This window comes from Danio rerio, chromosome 8, assembly GCF_049306965.1.
Source record: "Danio rerio strain Tuebingen ecotype United States chromosome 8, GRCz12tu, whole genome shotgun sequence".
In the NCBI taxonomy this organism is placed as follows: Eukaryota; Metazoa; Chordata; class Actinopteri; order Cypriniformes; family Danionidae; genus Danio; species Danio rerio.
The window spans coordinates 49,470,882-49,491,534 of NC_133183.1; the positions used below are offsets into that span (position 1 = coordinate 49,470,882).

Below are 20,653 nucleotides of genomic sequence, written 5' to 3' on the forward strand. Positions count from 1 at the left end.
AAATTCTCAATAAAAGAGGCAATCTCTAATTTTCAGCTTTTCCTCAGGATGCTTCACTACCTGGGGTGAGCACTCCCCTCCCGAACTGCTCCTCTTCTAGCAAGTCAGTGATTGCTGCGATGATGCCATTAGCACAAGCTCTGCCAGCCTGGTTAGCGCTGCCCAGCGTGTCACGCAGTGGCTCACGCGGATCATCAAACTCGGTTATGTGATCCAGTTTGCCATATGGCCTCCCAAGTTCATGGACGTGTATTTCACAAAGGTCAGCCTCGTGTCCATCCCTGTCTTGCGAGAAGTGATTGCTGTCCTCCTGGCAAAGGATGCAATCGAGCTACTCCCTCCAGCCAAAATGAAGAGCGGGTACTTTATCATGCCAAAAAAGATCAATGGGTTAAGATCAATAATAGATCTGTACAAACTGAACCGCTATTTACACAAAATGCCGTTCAGGATGCTTACACAGCAGCACATACGCCAATGCGTACGTCCTCAGGATTGGTTTGCAGCTATAGACCTGAAGAACACATACAGTACATTCATGTCTCCATTCTTTCATGCCACCGTCCTTTCCTCTGGTTGGCTCCTTCTCGACTCATGGACATACACATACTGAATTATATCAACGACTGGCTTATTCTGGCTTTGTTCCAGGATCAATTGATTATGCACATGGACATTGTTCTCCGGCACCTCCACCAGTTGGGCTTTGGGTCAACCGAGGGAAGATCATGCTTTACCTGTGCAGAGCATCTCCTATCTCGGGATGGACCTAGACTCAATCTCTGTGATGGCATGCCTCACATAAAAGCGAACCAGGCTGGTGCTGTCCAGTCCGAGTATCCTTGACAGAAATACAGTGGTCATTCAACTCATGCTTATATGCTCTCTCATTGCCTGCAGCTCAACACTATATCAGACTGCATGTGGGGTTGAGTCGGTCAACTGGTCAAGAATATTTAGCATGCTAGATATTGGATTTCTGTCTGCAAGGTGTGGACGGCATGTCAGCGAGCCTCTTTGATGTACCCCAGATTTTTTCCTGATCACAGCCGGATCTGTCGGCGAGCTCATTAACTTTTGAAAAAATCTAGTTCACACTAGAGGATTTGGCTTAAAATCCTCTAGTGTGAACTAGGCTTTAGGTGATCTTACAGCACAGTTGGTTAACACCATCACTCAGAATAGAGCACCCCCTACGAGGTATGCCTATGCACTAAAGTGGAGTCCATTCACTAAAAGGCGCACTTCTCGCAGAGAAGACCCCCTAACTTGGCAGATTTGTGTTCTGTTATCCTTCCTTCAAGATACGCTGGAGCGAAGGATATCTCCATCTTGCTGCCATCTTCGCCCACCATGATGCGGTGGATGGCAGCATGCTCTGGAAGCATAATTTATTCATCTGGTCCCTTGTGCCCAAGGTTCTTACCCTCCCTTTTAAAGATCAGGTGGTGAACCTGCAAGCTCTGATCAAGGAGGCAGACCCAGCCCTTTCACTGCTTTGTCCCATTCGTACTCTGTGCCTTATGTGAAATGTACGCAGAATGTAAGATTTTCTGAGTAGCTCTTTATCTGTTAGGGTGGTCGGCAAAAGTGAAGTGATATATCAAAACTGAGCTTGACCCTGCAGATTGTAGATGCCAATCTAAATTCCTTCTAAATTATTCCCATATAAGGGTAATTAAAGGGCCTAGGGGATGTTGGAAGGTTGTGCCCTTGGTGATGCTTGCCTGCTCACACTATGCTTGGCAAATTTCACATCAGGGGCATGACAGGCTCAGCTGCTGTGGCGCTTTCATACACTCTCCCATTTTGTCATGTTAGACACACGTCAGAGTTCCAACTGAAGAGGAACGTCCTGGTTACTAACGTAACTCACATTCCCCGAAGAGGAAACAGAGCCACGTATCTCTGATGCCACAGCAGCTGGGTCTCACTCCACACGTGTTAGTTATGTACTTTGCTTATGATTAATCACCAGCACCTACGGAGCTGAGCTCTGCCAACTCATTGGCATTCATTTGCCTATTTTCTTACTTTTCAGACTGATTGGTCATCTAGCTGTCACCCACAGTGTCTTGTTAGACACACATCTTGATTCCCTCAACGGGGAATGTGGGTTACATTAGTAACCAGGATGTTCTCTTATATTCTTCAGATAAATCTCCACCAATGCTGTTTTGATTTTTCTTCTGCCTGTTGTGCATCCAATACTTGAAAAATAAACACCTGCCTCAAAAAAAAAAAAAAAAAACATCTTTTTAAGTATCTAAGCCTACCACCACCTCCTTCCTCTTGTTAAGACATATGTTAATTCATCCATCCATCCATCCATCCATCCATCCATCTAGGAAATACCTAATCTGACCATTAGTTTCCAGTCATTGCTGAGGTATGATTCTCATTTATCCACATTCCATAGTTTAATCAGCAAAATACAAAAGCAAGACTAACAGATCTCTACTTGCTGGCTGATATTTAGCAATAAAATTTTTTTTTTCTGGTGTTCTTCAGATGAATCTCACCAATGCTTGTGTTAAGGGTTCTTCTTCTAAATGTTGTGTGCCCATTACCTAAAAAAGAAACACCTGCCACAGACCAAACATCTATCTATCTAAGCCCACCGCCACCTCCTTCCTCTTGGAAGGACATCTGTCATTGATTGGGGATATCTGACCATCCATCCGTTTCTTATCATTCCTAAGATATGTGATTGCCTCCATTCCACTCTGTAAATCACAAAGAGAACATCAATCGGGGATGTTGGTGTTGGACCCACCTAGGTCAAGAGTGGCAAGTGGCATGTGCTGGTAATTACAAAAGGGGAGGGGGGGGGGGGGTGTTGTTGGTACGCAAACTGAAGAGCGGGTGGGGGGCGGGATGGGAGACAGGTTTGAGGTCTCGAACTGAAGAGCGGGGTCACTGGTCTGTAATATGAACATGCACCATGTTTTAGGCAGCCGATCCGATCGGATATTGTACCAAGGTTGGTGATCGGTGTTAAAGATTATATAAAAAAGCTTAGGAACGGGGAATTTTTTAGGAGACAGAACAAAACGGAAGATGGGTCTGAAATACGGGATACTCCGAGGAAAAACGGGAGTGTTGGCAGGTATGAATTATGATGTACAGTACTTCACGTAATCACGTAATCACGTCATCACGTAAGTGTGCTTCCTTGTTTCTTCACATGCTCCATGCCAATCTGCCAAAGAAAAATAAATCAAGTGATTAATTAATTTTAAAACATTTCCTTGGAAACTAACTCCATTGTTCTGTCAGTTCAAGCAGTTCTACCTGTTTGCTGAGCTTCAAGTACTGTATATCTCAGCTGTTCCTCTTGTGAGTCTCCTTCTTCTACTCCACTCCAACCTGCAAAAGAGAAAGACAGCACCAACAGAGCCCTACCTGCTCTGTTACAGATAAATGTCCATTGATGCTCTTGTGAGTCTCTTCTGCTTGCTCTCTTACCACCTAAAAAAACCCTTAAAAAACAAGGCCTATCTAACTACAGGGATGGGCAGTATTTATGATATTTTAAGTATTTCAAATATTTTATTGTATTTAATTGTATTTCAAAGTATTTAAAATAAAAAATAATATTTTGTCATTTGTATTTGACAGGATTGATGAAAATGGCTTAAGATTTTGTATCAACATACTTTAGTGTCTTGTATGTTTGTATTTTTAAAATACTATAAAATACTTTGTAAGAAGTCTACATGATGACTTCATAAAATATTTGATACTTGCCTAGGCTTTTTGGAGTATTTTCAAAATACAAAAATACAGTATTTTATTTTGATACATTTGTGGCTGCTGTATCTTGTAGATTATTTTGATACATGTAAAACTGAAATACATAGTATTTTATTTTAAAATACATTTTAATTTATTTTTATCCATCCCTATCTAACTATCTATATCAGGAGTGGCCAACCCTGTTCCTGGAGAGCCACCTTCCTGAAGATTTTAGTTGCTACCCATATCAAACACACCTGAACCAATTAATTAGGACCTGAACACCTCGTGATAATTACAGGCAGATGTGTTTGATATGGGTTGCAACTGAAATCTTCAGGAAGGTGGCTCTCCAGGAACAGGGTTGGCAAGGCCAGGATTGGCTAATCGGGAGGACCGGGAAATTTCCCGGTGGGCCAGCCCGTTTTTTGGCAGCGAGGGCTGGTGTCCCTAGCTCCAGAATCTTTTGCTCTCAGCAGTCAAACTTTTTAAATTAATGTATTTATTTACTTGACCACAGTCTTCTTATTCAATATTTTACCTCAGCTCTGCTCTTTTTATCTATTTTCTCGCAGCCTCATAATGAAGATGCAGCCTGCAAGTTATTATATAACCGTTGTGGTCGAGTGGTTACCACGTTAGTTAGATCCGGGTTTGATCCTTGTCTGGGTAGTTTTTTTTTTTTTTTTTTATTGTTAAGACATATAATACTGTTAGGGTCATTGAACATTTGAAGTTCTAAAGCAGTTGTTTTCTCAAAAAAAAAAAGACGTGATAGTGTAATTAGAAACTGAATTGGAAATGACCTTATTTCAATATAGTCAGTCATGAACTGAGGTGGGCCGGTCTGAGGCTTGAAACTCCAGGGCTGAAAAGGAGTCCCACTCCGGCCCTGGGGTTGGCCACCCCTGATCTATATCAACCACCACTCAATTCATCTTGGAAGGATTAAAAAAAGAAAATCCTGACCATACATTTCCAGTCATTGGTGAGGTGTATTCCTTTTTTTTCTTCATTTGGTTTATTCCAATCTGTAAAACACAATAGAAATATATCAAGTCAATAATTCATCTTAAAGGTGCAGTAGGTGATTGTCTTCAGAAGCATTTTTTGTTGTGCTGGTTGAATGTCCCTTCACAGTCTAATAGTAATGATTAAAGTAAAGGATCTAAATGTATTTATATGTATTTTAATATTTTGGGTGAGGCATAAAACAAAAAAATGTTCATCCAATTAAATAGAGTCAGGCCGACATCTCTTATAATTCCGATAAGTAACCCAAACTGTCTGTCAGCAAATGCAGATTTGAACATCTGCGCAGCCGTTTGTATGCATCTCCTCTGACCGCTGTTTGTGTTGCACGTTCACAAGAGGGAGAGAGAGAGCATGCGCGCACGATCGGTAAAAACCTGCTGAATCCAAACTTTTTAAAAATCTGAATCAATATTGGAGTTACCTTTGCATGCTGGAGAAAGGATGACACAATGTCTGAATGATTTCTCTTTGACAGGTAATGTTCTGTTTTAAAACTTTTAGCTTAACGCAAAGCTGATGTGACGTCAGATGTTTTTGTCACAAATGGGTTATATATTCACAGAAGTTGTTCAGCCACAAAATCTTCCAATGAAAGATTGATAAGACTATTTTCAGTTTCATAAGGGACCTTTTACAGCATCGATAATGTAGATTTTAATTGGTTTAACAACAAAACACAAATAAATACCGCTATTCTGCCTAGTCTCTCCATATATTGTTTACCATGCAACTAAATATTCGCTCTGAAATAGCATGTCAGTTTGGCTTAGAATTGAGTGTAATTTCTGCACACCGCCGGACAAGCACTAGTCGCTTTTAACATATGAGAGAGGGTTCTTTTGCTGTGCTCGTGTTTCAGGAGGTGTGGCTCTAGACGGCAGGGGAGGGACTGTGATTCAGAGATTTATGCTAAGCTGTTAGCATTGTGGAGGATCACCTACTGCACCTTTATTTCAAGATGATAATCTACTAACTTAGAATCGATACTTGTGTTACAACAAATAGTAAAACTGTAAATAGAACAAATAACAATAAAAAACAGCAAATGAGGAACAGGCTGACAGCATGTATTAAACAACCAAAAGTATTGTCTCTATTGTTTTACCAACCTGACAACATAACAAATGGCATTCCATGATTATAAATAGGCTACTAAAGAAGATAACACAAACTACAATAAAAATAAATATATTAAAAATATTAAAATTGAGAAGTCGACAATATAGCAATCTCCAATTCCAACCAACATTCAGTAACGTTGCAATCTACAGTGTAACCGAAAAAATATGTGGAAAAACTAAAATATAACGTAAAACAAAATGACAGAGAGAAATACTAAAATCTTTAGCCTCCTTCAGCAAAACAATCATATTACTTGAAATTATACTTTTAGTAAAATCTTTACATACCGTCTGCAATGGTCAAACACCTAATGCAGTTTCTCTTTGCATTGAACGTTTTTCGAACACATTCTATTTCAGAATGCCATAGGGTTATTTTTTAATTATAGGTTATTGCTGTTTTATCAAATTACAAAGCATATATTTTGACACTATTTAGCCATACATTGTTTTATTTTTATTGCAAAGATTCACTTCGTGCACCGTTTCATTTTTGAAAAAAAAAAAAAAAAAAAAAAAATATATATATATATATATATATATATATATATATATATATATATATATATATATATTTTTTTTTTTTTTTTTGCTGAATCACTGTTGTTCATTGTCATTTCTTTTTTCTGTTATTAATATAACAGCGTTTACTTTATAAGGGATTTACAATGCATAAATAATCCTCACTTAATAAACAGTGCATAAAAATTTTTTCACTCAAAACAGTAGGAATAAAGCATACACAGTAAATTCGCTCCTGAAAAAATAGGATTATGAGATTAATAAGATTATGTATTTGAATGGTTTATTAATCGCTTACACAGTATGTAATTTTTACATTATTTAGATCAGTGGTTCTCAAACTGTGGTACGCGTACCACTAGTGGTACGCGGGCTTCCTCCTAGTGGTACGCGGAGGAACCGCTAAATAATGAAAGAAACAATTAACACTTTTAATCCTTTAATGCCTAATATAACATCGATGTGATCAGCATTGGCTGTTTTGTGAAGCGTACGATCACAACGCTGTGCTTAGAATGTTTATTTTAGTGCATTGTGTCATAAGCTGCTATAAATCAGTTTCCGAAGTTTAAGAATTGATTCTGAAGCGTGATTTGACTGACATGAAAAGTGGCCAATCACAGTCGACCTTGTCTAGTTGCGTGAAACGTAAAGGCGGGACAAATGCTTTCTGTGTTGCAGAGACAGAAAAAACAACTTAAAAACAAATGTTTTGTTGGAATAATGCTTCTCGGATGTTTTCACTGCAGAAATGTCTAGCAGAGTAATTAAACCGCGGACATATTTCCTGCCTTTTTGAAGATCTACAAACACGTTTCGCTCTCCGACAGCCAGTCTCTCGCCTCTGACCTGTCACTCCTCTAAATACAGTCTGAATGGCGGCGCGGGAATGGAGGTATTGCGCAATTACTCATTTCTACAAATGCGGCGAGTGCTTTATTTTAACACGAGAGCGCATTCATGTACGCAAATCGCTAAAACAGATATGTGAGCTCTTAAATAGGCTTTTTTTTTTTTTCAAATGAACTGCAAGTCCTCTCAGGATCGCCTGTGTGCTCAGATTGAATACAATCGCGATCTTTCCACTATCAAAGTAGACATTATTTATCTTTGTTCCTTGACTACATTTAGTCAAAAGTATTCAAAGTAATCAAGTATTAAGAAATAGATTGATACATGATCGATGACAATGCTAATGGTCTTCTTATTTGGCTGTCTTGTGAAGTGAAACTTACTTTTAGCAAAGGTGTATTTTTTTATTTTTTTTCTTTACGACAAATTAATTATGCTGGAAATGTTTCTGGATAAGGTATTTGTGTGATTTATACATTTAGCTGTATTCTGATCTGTCTTAAAGCATTACAGGTCAAAGCAATCCGTTATTACTTATTGTTTATTTATCAAAATTAACAATAAGGCTCTTAAAGCACTGCTTTGATAAATGTAGTGTCTTTATATTTTAAATACCTCAAGTAAAATGAAGTCATTTGTTTTATTTTTTTTTTACTGACAGTGTACTATTTTTTTTTAAAGTTTCTATTTTAGATTAGGTTAAATGTAAAATAAAATCTACATGTGATGTACAGCTTTTTAAGAAACAAATTTGCCATATTGTAAAGAAAAATAGTATAAATATGTAAATAAAAGGCTAAATTTAAATCTTTTTACCATATACTTCAATTAAACCTTTCAAAGCTTGTAAATATCATTTAAAAAAATTGGCAAAAAGTGTCTCTATGGCCTTAAAGATTATTTGGCAGTTTTACCAGTGCTATTGAAAAAGATTAATTGTCATGAAAGGAAAAATCGACCATACTTTCTTTGTTAGTGCAATTTCCTATACATGTAGCTTACCATGTAACCATTCAATCAGGTTTCCACGTAAAAAAGTGATTTCATAATGAAAATCTGATTTTTTTTTTCAAAAGTAACCAACTAGTACTTTTTAAAAGAGTACTTTGTACTTTTACCTAATATTAATATTATTCACTAAAATTTGTGTTATTTTAGCTGTGTAATAGTATTTTTACTTGAGTACAAAAAAGATTTCTCAAGCATTTAGTGCAGGTTTATTATATTATTAATAATATAATCAATAAATATTATTTTTTTATGTTTTTTATTTGTATCTATTCCTATGCAATGTTTTATGGGTTGCTGAGAATACTTTTCAGGTCTTCAATACATAACATGTCAGTCTTGAAAAAAAAAATAGGTGCTGTAATTGATTTTTCATTAGGCTGTGCCTGTATGAACCCTGTCATATGTACATTTAACATACTTCAAGATTTGTCTGAAAGTGTAGGAATGTGACATATAGCCTATATTTATAAGGTCCAAACAACATCTCCAGCTTTTGATGAATAGGCTACAATGAATACTTTAGATTTAAGTACAGCAGTTTTCTTTTTACTTTTTAAGAACAGCGCCATTTTTTAATGAACTTTTAAAAGCACATTAACAAAAACTTTTTTTTTAATCTGCAAGCACAGTTAATGTTCAGACTATTTCAAATGTTTAAAATGAATGATAATAATACATATTCTTAATAATAGGAATTAATCTGCATCGTTTTTAAACTGTGCACACCTGTAGCTGCTTAATTTGGCCTACGACGCTATTTTTTAATACTGGTTAAAAAATAGCGTCGTAAGGTGGTACTTGGAGAGACAATTTTTTTCTAAGGTGGTACTTGGTGAAAAAAGTTTGAGAACCACTGATTTAGATGTACTTGTCTGAGTTTCCCTATATAACAAAAAAATAAAATGTAGTTCTGTTGAATGACACTGAAGTTTTATATTTTTAATTATATTGCTCTTGTTTTTATCAAATTTGTTACAAAAAATGTATTTTAACACTATTCAGCAATGGGTAAATTGCACATTTATTTTATTATTATATAAGATTGGAAACTAGGGATGCCCCTGACTTTACCATTCTGTCCTGATAGGAAACATATATATATATATGTTTGGCAAAAATCTGTACTTCGAAACATAACAATTACACAACAACAAAACAATCAAATGCTCATACATCTGGAGTGAAAACAAAATGGAAACTTTTTGATATTTTCTATTACAAAAATGTAATAATTAAACTGACATTAATGACGCCAATGAATAATTTGCGTTAATATGTTCATCTGTAGGGGGCGATGAAAGGATGAGCCAGAGCTACACACGTAAGAGCCATTTTAATTGCAGCAGGTGAGTAAAACGGCTGTTATTTTTTCTTTAACGTTACTTGATCAAAAAACACAGATTTCACTTTATATCTTAACACTTTTAATAAGGATATGTGAAATATCGTTTAATTTCTCCTGACCACGGGGGACTTTAACAAGCAACGGCTGATTTATCTAGTCTCTGCCTGATTTCTTTCCATTTTAATGCGGAGGCCTTTTATTCTATTAAACGTCCGCGGGTCGATTGGAAGGTGATTATTTTTCCTCTTTGTACTAAGCCTGCATAATGGATAACAGCCAGATAACAGCACTTTTAAAGGAGTTCGTACCTTTGCCTTGAGCTGTTCTCGTTTTGTTAGTCAAAGAAGCAGAAAGCTTTTGTTAACGTGCTCTGAATGTTTTTATTTATAAATAAAACCAAAATACACGGAAATGCAGCGTGAATGTATCATCTGTATAGCATAATATTTAATAATCAATAGTACCACACGGTTGTTTTTTTAAACATCATAAAAGATGTGTATCATCAATCTCAAAGATGGAGCTGCACGTGCTGAGGTGTTTATGCGCGTTCGTGTTGATGACCCGTGCGCGTGAACTACATCTGACTCACAGCTTCAGAGAGATGCTCGTGGTTGTACGGTCTCGTTAGTGAGCAGGTAAATAATGCAGGTTTGGTGAGTCACGAGACACTTTTGTGGTTAAATGCAGTATGTTTGAAGGTTTAGACTTTTAGAAATGAAAATTATATTCGTTTTTGCTATCACAAATTACGAAAAATGTGTGGCACATTGTCTATTGCTCATCGAAATGTTTCAAACGCATATCCACATTTCAGCAGATAACACTCCTGTCATCATTTACTTATCCAAATGGTTTTTCCCTCCAAACCTGTGTGTGTCAAACCTTATGTTTTGTGACGCACGGCAGAGAGAAATACTGTAACGTTATATGAGTTTGAAACAAACGAGAGTCGTGACAGTTCGACATTACTTGTAAAGTTTTCACGCCCATAGAAACAAATCCCCAAAATGAGGCCATTCGTTTGTGCTACGTTTGTGCTGATTTGTGCAGCAAAAACGAACGTTTGTGCTGGTTTGGGGTCTGAGATATTTTATTTATTTATTTTTATTTTTTATTATGCAAGAAAGAACATTACAAAGATAAAATATGAACAAGGAGAAAAGGGTTACATAAATAAAATTCCAGCAAATTAACTAAGTTTAAATGATTTACACCACAAAAGCGTTTTACATGCAATGTAATCGTTAGAGTCTTTTAAAGAGTTCACATATAAATCAAAGTGCTTTTTGAAAACAAAAAAGTAAAGGTGTTTCTTTGAAATTGTACATTTATGGATGTAAAATTTTGCTCAAAAAGGAATAAATTAATAATAAATTTACAATGCGAAGGATCTACATTCAGCGAGTAACCAAAGAATAAATTTTTTAAGGAAATACAGAAGTTTGAAAATAAGATTTTTTTAATGAAATTGGAAATGTCAACCCAAAATACTTTACAGTAACTACACTCCCAAAATAAATGGTTTAGTGTTTCATCATATTGAGTACAAAATGAGCATTTAGGGGAAATATTGTTATTAATTTTAGCTAGTTTGGTATTTATTGGGTAGCAATTATGAATGATTTTGATTAAGACTTCAACTGCTTTATTAGTTAAAAAGGTTTTTTTCCGAAGAAGCTAAAACTGTTCCCAATCTATGTCATCAAATGGTGTGGAGAGTGACGTCATGGCTCCCGAAATATTTTGCTTATATCTCAACAAGGAAAACAGATACTGTGTTTGTTTTAACTGCACAAACCAGCACAAATCGAACACAAACAACCTGTGCTGATTTTAAGTCATTTAAGCAACATGTGGTGGAAAGTGATGTAAAAAAATACTAAATCAGCACAAACGTAGCACAAATGAATGACATAATTTTGGAGATTATTTGTTTTTATGGGGTGCCAACTTCACAGAGGTTTTGACATTATGGATATTTTTATAAAGATTTATGTTGACTGTAAAGTACAGCACAGATATCGGTTGCCTATGTTTTACCAATGTCAGATGAATGTTGTTTTGGCTAATGTTAAATATTAAAAAATGCAATCATAGGCTTTATATAGAGATTTTGTTTGTATCAACATTGCACACATACACTACATTCAGAACTTAAGAAACATTGTTAAAGTTCAGTTTAAATGATACAGTATCAATAAGTAACTTAAGAACAACATACTTAATAATATAGAATAGCCATTTACAGTTTAAATAATCTCTAAATATGATTTAATAGCTTTTATTAAGAGTTGATTGGATGATGACTTGTGTAGCTAAGTATTCCAAAATGCATTCTCAAAAATGTTCAGTGTCTTGAGGTCCAGGCGGTCATTTATTATCTGGGCAAGTGCTTCTGATATGTTTGCCTCTGGCTCTGATGTATTTGCACTGGTAAAGCATGGGAGGTAATTAATTTTGAGCATGTCTAATAGGCAATCTTTGACTTCATGAATCTATTATCATTTTGGCTGAGGGCAGAGTTGAGTTTCTTTAAGTGTAAATTTGCTGTGCTTTGTATTGAGAATATGCCTAGTGTTTTTGCAAATATTAACAGATAAAAACAATGATAGGAAAAGATATTCATATATTCAGGACTGTAAGAGTTATGGATGCACAATATATAATTTCAGCATTAATATAGCAATGGGCACATTTTGCAGTAGTCACATCTTAGGACAGGGGTGTCCAAACTCAGTCCTGGAGGGCCGGTGTCCTGCTGAGTTTAGCTCCAACTTTCTTCAACGCACCTGCAAGGATGTTTCGGAAAGCCTAGTAAAGGCTCCTACACACCAGGACGTTTTTCATTTGCGTTTATCGGCAGCGTTTTATGAGACGTTTTTCAGTGTTCAAACCCAAGCGCTTTTCATTGGCGTCAAGGAGATGAGTATGCTAAATCACTTTTTTGACATTAAAAGTCAACGGAAAACGCGAGGAAAAAACGTCTGTGTGCACGGGCCTTAAAGCTGCGGTCACACTGCACTTTTCTTTCCACAGACATCCATTCATATGCACGCGATTGCGTCATGCCAGCAGCATCGCGATCCTCTGCCCCCGTTGCAGCAGCAACCTGCTCGTGAAAAATTCACACTTAAGGCCTGTGCACACTGAGACGTTTTTTGCTCACGTTCCGTCGACATTTAACGCCTCGTAACTAAATAAAGGGCGTCAATGTGATTGTGCACACCAAGGCGCAAAACGGCAGGCGCAAAAGCGTCATTTAAAAATAAAAAAACGCCTCATGCTTGTTTTTTTGTTTTGACGCGCGGCGTCAAAACCTTCTCCACCAATCAGATCGGGACCTTTGTTCACGTGCACGGAGCTGCTGAAGTTATCGTAAACAGCACTTGGAGGCGCTCAATCGCAAAACTGTCAATGCGAGCGCACATTGAAGAAGATGCCCAGAGGCGATATGAACGTGGAGCAGCTTTTTGCACTGGTAAACAATAATCATTTCTTCATCGCTAGAGCTGGAGCTGTTGCTTGAACCATCCATGCTTGTTCGAGTCCCAAGTAAGTTTAACAACAAGCGTGTGACTGTGAACTTCCGCTCCTCCACTTCTTTTGTGTTATAAGCGGGTGTCAGAAGCTTATAGTTCTGCAGCGCCATCTAACGTCAAAAGAGTGATTTAGCATACTCGTCTGCTTGACGCCAGTGAAAAGCACTTGGGTTTGAACACTGAAAAACGTCTCATAAAACGCTGCTGATAAACGCAAACAAAAAACATCCCGGTGTGTAGGAGCCTTTAGACCCCGTTTACACTAATATGTCTTAGAGCTGGGCGATACGGGCAAAATGTCATATCCTGGTATTTTTAGGAGGAAAGACGGTATATGATATATATCCAGTATTTTCCCATAAATGGTTACTTGAGAGTTAAAGCCTTAATTAAGACTTTATTAATCTTTTTTTGAGCAAAATATAATTCAAACACAGGGGTTTCCCTCCCTGTTTACAAGTAAACAGCTGCACAAAAAATAAGTTGCACAAAATCTTTAAAAAATAAAACACAGTACAAGTTTTTCTCCCGCTTAAAGCTGTTGTGTATAAAAATGTATTGTGCACAATTATTTAACAGTGCACATATCAAAGATATCTAAAGAGAAGTCTTTCACTCAATGTAAAAAAATCTTACACTTTTGACTTGTTTTACTAGATATTATACATAGAAACGAATAGACTATAGATATGAGAAGTAATGAAATTGTTTTAGAGTGCTTTGATGAAATGCAGATTAAGCATAGAAATCATAACAGACTAAAACACGGACTTAAATGTTTTATGACATAAATGTAAAGAACACCTGCAGGCACTGTGTGACGTACTTGCACGCGAAGGGGAGTCAGATAGATTTCTCACCACACCGACACTGCATCTTCCTCCAGGTCACTTTAGTGATGGGTCGTTTTGAACAATTCTTTTGTATGACTCATGAAGTGAGTCATTTGCGCATGGACACATTTGTGCAAATGGAGCCCGCATGCTACCTTGGAGTGGTCTGTTTCGTGCAGAATGCACACGTGTGGTCTTAAATCATATCGATATGAACGATATTGGATAATACCACATTGCGTTGGGGAATCATATCGATATATCACCAGAACCCGATATACCACCCAGCTCTAATACATCTTAGTTTGAAAATGGCACTCCACACTGCAGTTTCATCTAGCATTTTTTAAAAAGCCGTCTTCAAACACTATATTGCTGAAATCCACATCATGTGACACACACAGACACACATCACGTGACACTCACAGACACACACTCATGCTGTCATGCGCTCGTCTGGACAGTCAGACGAGTCCAGGAGAGCAGTGCTCGTCAGACAGTTCATCAAGGATGGACCGCTGGATCGCGTCTCACAATAGTTTGTTGATGCCATTATTCCGTCACAGATCGCTCTGCCTATCCATGCAGTCCGCGGAAAAAGTGATTGACAGGTGATAATTTATGTGCAACTTATCTTTATTTATTTATGATTTGGTTATGGGTAAAACAGAGACCATGCAGGTCAGGTAGTGCGGTAGGCTACAAATAATTTTTTCGTTATGAATTAATTATTAATAAATACGACAATGCCATTGTCTATTGCGATGTTTCACATTATTCACATTTCACATTCACATCGTACGATGCCAAATTGGTCGACATTGCCCAACCTATTGGAAAGTTCAAGCTTGGTGAACTGTGACTGGCCTGCGAAATTGCATCTACATGATTGTGTGTAGAGTTGTGACGATAAGGAAATTCCCCCACCGGTTAATCGTCATGTGACAACACCGGTAATACCGGTATCACCATGGGAGTGGGCGTTTCTTATTTTCCTCTTTTTTTCTGCTTTTAAATAGCTTAAAAGTGCGTGCATATAATACTTTCACTTTCAGTTTTGCGGGAGTTGCTAATTCAGCGTCAATTGTTTAAATGGACGAAAAGGAAACTACACAAAAAAAAATCACTGTTATTAAACAACACAACTTTTATTAACATAACGAATTAAACAAAACAATCCTATACAGGCTGAAAAAACTGTGGAAGTTGGAACCATACAAATAACCATAAATGCCTTTATTATATATTAACAGCTTAGCCCTTATGAACAATCCGTTTATAAAATACATTATTAACGAATCTATAGGCTATTGAAGAATAAACCGAATATGAAATATGATCCTTGCATAATGATCACAACTAAACAAGCTAGCACTCATTTTATATATAAACTATAAATAATAAAAAAAAAATGTTAAGTACTGGAACATTATTTAAAAAAATGTAAAGACTTTAGGCTAAATAAAAGCGCCTCGTCTCACACTGTCAGTGGCAGAATACATACAGCACTGGCAAGACGTTTTAGTTTTTGTTTTATTTGTTGTAGATTTGCGTGTTGTTCCTTTTAAAAAATATCTTTTATATTTAAAAATCTCTCAAGTTAATGTTGTCTATCGAGTAACATAATCTCCTTCGGATTGGAGTTCGGTGCGCTGTATGACTATTGACCAACACACCGCCCTGTAAGTTTACACACTGCATAGACTGTACAGATCCACAGCTCTGGTGTGGTATGAATTACATGTTTTAAATGACAGCGAGACATGCTCCGTTTAGTTTTAATGTAAAATATACATTATAACCCATACACAGTAAAATAATATGTTTTGAATGGCTTGTCTATTGACGGCGTATATAGCCGTTAATTAAATAGGCTAAGCATATTTTCATTAACATTAAAACACATAACTACAAACTAGCCACCCTTTAATTTTTTTTCGTTTACGTATATTTTTATCAAGCGAAAGATGCAATGAATTGTTTATTTTAGTTTTCATTTTATTAGAATTAATAGGCCTATAATTAATATGCTACACAACTCCTACATATCTTTGGCTCTAATTGCGTTTTTACAGATATCCTACCAATAGACTTTTTTGGCTCAAAGACATTTATGCCTGTTAATTTCAGTGGTGTATTTTGACAGATTTCGCAAAGGCTTCAGCACTTCTACCTGTCAGCTGCACCAGCCTAAGTTTTGCGACTTGTGTTGTGTTGCGGCTCGATGTCTGAATGAGAGAGAGAGAGAGAGAGAGAGATCAGCCCTCAGATTCGATGTGTGGCCGCACGTCTCAGTTACTTTATTGCAATTTTTAATATTGGCTCATCTAAATGAACTTTTTAATCGATTAAAAGGCGAAATATTGCCAGACAGACGAAGCAACTTTCGGTTTTTGAAGAGAGCGGCCTCAATTATAAAAGACGCGCGCACACACAGGATGCACTCTTTATTGCCTGTTCATTATGGATTTTTTTTTACCATTAAACACATAATCAAGTGGAAAAAAGAACAGCTGAACTTCAGAAAAAGTGCTCACGTTGCCACGATGTTGTTTCTCTGCAGTTGGATTGTCAATAGTGCGGCATTGCTAAATCACTCATTTTAATAAAAAAATAAGATATTTATTATTAAACATTGAGAGATGGTGGTCACGTGATTTTTAAAATGAGAGTATGCGTTGCGTATTTATGGCCATTGATTTATCCGCGACCCACCCATAGTTAAACATAAAGGTGCATTGAAGGTGCGTGTATAAATTAGTTATGTTTCCTCTAGATGCTGCCATGCAAAGTTTGCAGATTGCCTCATTAACGTTTTTGGGTTCTCTTTTGGTTTGAACCCAAAATATTGGCAAACAGGCGCTTTTGCATTGCGTTTTGACCTTAAATGATCTGCCATCCTCTTTCTGTAAATTCGACTCCTCTTTTCTCCTCACGTGATAAATGAAATATGACGCATTGTAGCTATGTTCAGATGATAATTATAGAGTATGCTCTAGTCTTGAGTCAATTATTTATAATTATATTTTACATTTAATTAAAATAAATGTTTAATAAAAAAAAACTAATACTTAAAAAAAAAATGTGGGGATGGTGTCACGGTGGAAAAGTGATGTCACCGGTGTTGCGTCTTAAAACCGTTATCACCGTCAACACCGTCTATAGTGGCAAGCCTAATTGTGTGAGATCAATTGAGGATCGAAACATGACCTCTCTGGACGGAAATTTAAAACATTCACCAATCGCTCGCTTTTTTATATGTCTACCCTGCTGAAAAATCCAGCTTAAACCAGCCTAGGCTGGTTGGCTGGTTTTAGCTGGTTGACCAGGCTGGTTTTAGAGGGGTTTTGGCCATTTCCAGGCTGGTTTCCAGCCATTTCCAACCTGGTCTTAGCTGGTTAGGTTGGAAAATTACCAGCCAAATCCAGCTAAAATCAGCTTGACCAGCCTGGTTTAAGCTGGATATAGCTGGTTTTGGCTGGACTCCCAGCTTGGCTAGGCTGGTCAAGCTGGTTTAAGCCGGTCATCTCCCAGCCTGACCAGATAAGACCAGGCTGGAAATGGCTGGAAACCAGCCTGGAAGTGGCCAAAACCCCTCTAAAATCAGCCTGGTCAACCAGCTAAAACCAGCCAACCAGCCTAGGCTTGTTTAAGCTGGATTTTTCAGCAGGGTAATCATCTTGTTTAATCCCGCCCCTTTTGGCAGTGCCATACTACAGAATTTGGCATGCTCATAGTCTAGTGCAGTGGACCCCAAACTTGTTCCTGGAGGGCCGGTGTCCTGCAGATTTTAGCTCCAATCCTAATTAAACACACCTGAACAAGCTAATCAATACTTGAAACATCCAGGCAGGTGTGTTGGGGCAAGTTGGAGCTAAACCCTGCAGGGGCAGTGGCCCTCCAGGACTGAGATTGGTGACCCCTGGTCTAGTGCGACCACAGCTTAAGAGCTTACCTAGCCATGGTGTGTCTGATTGGGGTTGGAACTAAACTTTTTAGGACACCGGCCCTCCAGGACCGAGTTTGGGCACCTCGTTTTAGGAGGTGCAATGTTAAGTTGATATTATATTTGATCAGAACCCATGACATTTGTGCAGTCACTGCAGAGTTTAATTATATTAGAGTTCAAATTTAGGATCTGCATGTGTTTTAAGGCTTGTGTGAGCATTTAAAGACAGTTTAAAGCTTTCAAGCAGAAGAAATAGTACACTTTATAACTTTACTATAGATTAATTTTATTTTATTAGTTATACAATGAAACCTATGCAGTATTATTTAACTTTCAACTATTTATTTTCTGTACCTGCATATTGTTAGACTGCCTAGAAAACCATAAAGCACTATTTATTTTACTTGTATATTTTGTTTTATTGTATTTATATTTGGTTTTAATTTTTTATTGTGTTATATACACGATCCATTCCCCTACAGAATCGCCCAAATCCATCTAAATCAGGGGTCTCAAACTCAAATTGGCATGGTAGCCATTTCAGTGATTGACAATTTGTAGGAAAGTCGTTTTAACATTCAAGCACAACAAACATAGGGAAACCTGACATAATTTATGCATCTTAGAAAAACAGACATATATATTAATATATTTTTATATTTTTTTGTTTATATTTTAAATATTACCTGTCAATAGTGATAATGCAGATCAGAATGTTTATCGTGTCACACATCAGCTGCTGAAATATATCTGTGGTTGTTGTGTGTATGGCTGAGCGTTAGACACACTCAGTCATTCTTCCACAGACTATATGCAGTCAAAACTCTAGCTTTTTGTTTCTTGTTGTACATATTGAAAGGAAGTTTAAATTGCTATAAATTACTAGAAATAATAAGCATAGTCCCAACCAATTCTATTTTCTATTTTCTATTTTTTGCCTTAACTGGCAATTGTTCTTCTCAATAGCTTTCTTTTTTGTAAAACTACAACAAAGAGGGGAAAAGTGCATACATGTTCACATTAACTCTAACAAGTTCAATTCAACCAGCAGTAAAAATTTACTAATTTAGTGTTTATGCAAACCTAAATAAGCATATGTTGAAAATCTATTAATTGAATCAAATATTAGCAAATTTAGCATAACATTTAAGCCATATAGAATTGTTTGTACAACAAAATGCAAGTGGTATAAAATAATAATCTACTTAAACGATATATATATATCCACACACACACACACACACACACACACACACACACACACACACACACACACACACACACACACACACACACACACACACGCACATTGCATTGTATTGAGACTTACTAAGGAAAAACATTTTTGCTGCATACAAAGTGCTCATTAGTAGTGAAATGAGTGCTAGTTTCTTAATGGAGTATTAAAACACAGCTTGAACAGCCATATTCATGAAACTAAAGTTTTGAAGTCACCAAGTTCAAAAGGTACTGCATAATCACCCACAAATTTTTTGTCTATATCAGTTCAGGTTTTTTTTGCTTCAGGTTCCTGAAGCTTTTCATTTTCTGCCAAAGCTTTTGGCAGAGCTGTTCCTCTCTTAGCTTCTTTTTAAATGGAAATTGAATAATGAGAGACAAACAAGGCCAGAGACATGCTCAAGTATGCAGATGTAAGGTCCCTTGGGCCTACTTAAAGTGCACTCTTCTGTTGCGGTAACAAACTTTAGAATTCAACAGGGTGAAAGGTACCTACACATGCTTGCCATTAAAATAGATTTGTTATTATTCAGGCGGCTAGCTATAAACAATTTTGCTTAAAAGGTACAGTTCACCTAAAAAAGAGGACACGAAGCTCTTTAGCTCTTTTCTTAATAAAAAAGAAACAAACATTTCAGCCTTGTTTAATGGTTCACACTAATACATGTTAGGTCTTGATTACACGTGGTATTTAAGAGATAGTTTCTCATCTATAGCCTTGTTTCCATCAAAATATTTTAATTAAAGTTGTGCGAAAAAATGGAATATCACATAAAATGATTGTGAATAAACCACCGTTTCCATCTAATGAGTCAAAGACAACACAGTTGTCACTTTCTGATAAACTGCCACTAAATATCAAAAAGAAAAGTGTTATTGCAGTAGGATTTGACTTTTGGAGGTGTGAGACCATGTTTTGCAAGCACATTTACTCAAGATGACGGACTTTGACTAACATTTTAGAGGTTGTTCAACATGGTCAGTCTGCTGGTTTGTCCATTAATACTGTCTTGCGACCATTTTTGTTTCTACGTGATCTACTAAAACGTGCATACTGGAATGTATTCAGTAAATGTGTTCCCATCTTAGTTTATGTGCACTTTTTTCTTATCGTATATAAAGTTTATGCTGTTAAATTGTGCACATACATTTTTTCTTAGCAATTTCCCAATTTATGCGAATCTTGGTATTTCCATTATATAGAATTTTTCTCCTCTGTTGATACTTTGAAATATTTTGAAACTGGAAACCGTCATAGTACTATGGATGTCAAATACTATGGATGTCTAACCAATGTTCTAACATTCTTCTAAAATATCTTTTGTGTTTCACAGAAAAAAGAAACTCACAATTTTGGAACAACTTGAGGGAATCGTAAGTGTATTTATTTTTTTTTTAGCTGAACTATCCCTTTAAGATGTATTTGTGTCAGTTCTGTTTCATTAAATACAGGTGTCAGTGGGGGC

General features: G+C 36.7%; 1 protein-coding gene across 20 annotated transcripts in view; it reads left to right on the plus strand.

Annotated features, from left to right (window-relative positions):
* Nucleotides 1-7,251: 7,251 nt before the first annotated feature.
* The window catches only part of gpat2 (glycerol-3-phosphate acyltransferase 2, mitochondrial), a 138,844-nt gene continuing 125,442 nt past the window's right edge, over nt 7,252-20,653 (plus strand). For 4 of the 20 annotated variants that reach the window (XM_068222977.2, XM_073909565.1, XM_073909562.1 and 1 more), the window contains exons 1-2: nt 9,576-9,854; nt 20,522-20,561. Coding sequence is in view for 4 of the 20 variants with exons in the window: in XM_068222976.1 (XP_068079077.1) it covers nt 9,582-9,625 (44 nt within the window). In the remaining 16 variants the exon portion in view is untranslated. Of the gene's footprint in view, nt 7,312-9,567; nt 10,263-20,521; nt 20,562-20,653 lie in introns of those variants that run through there. The other 16 variants (XM_073909571.1, XM_073909564.1, XM_073909559.1 and 13 more) reach the window with 6 other exon arrangements.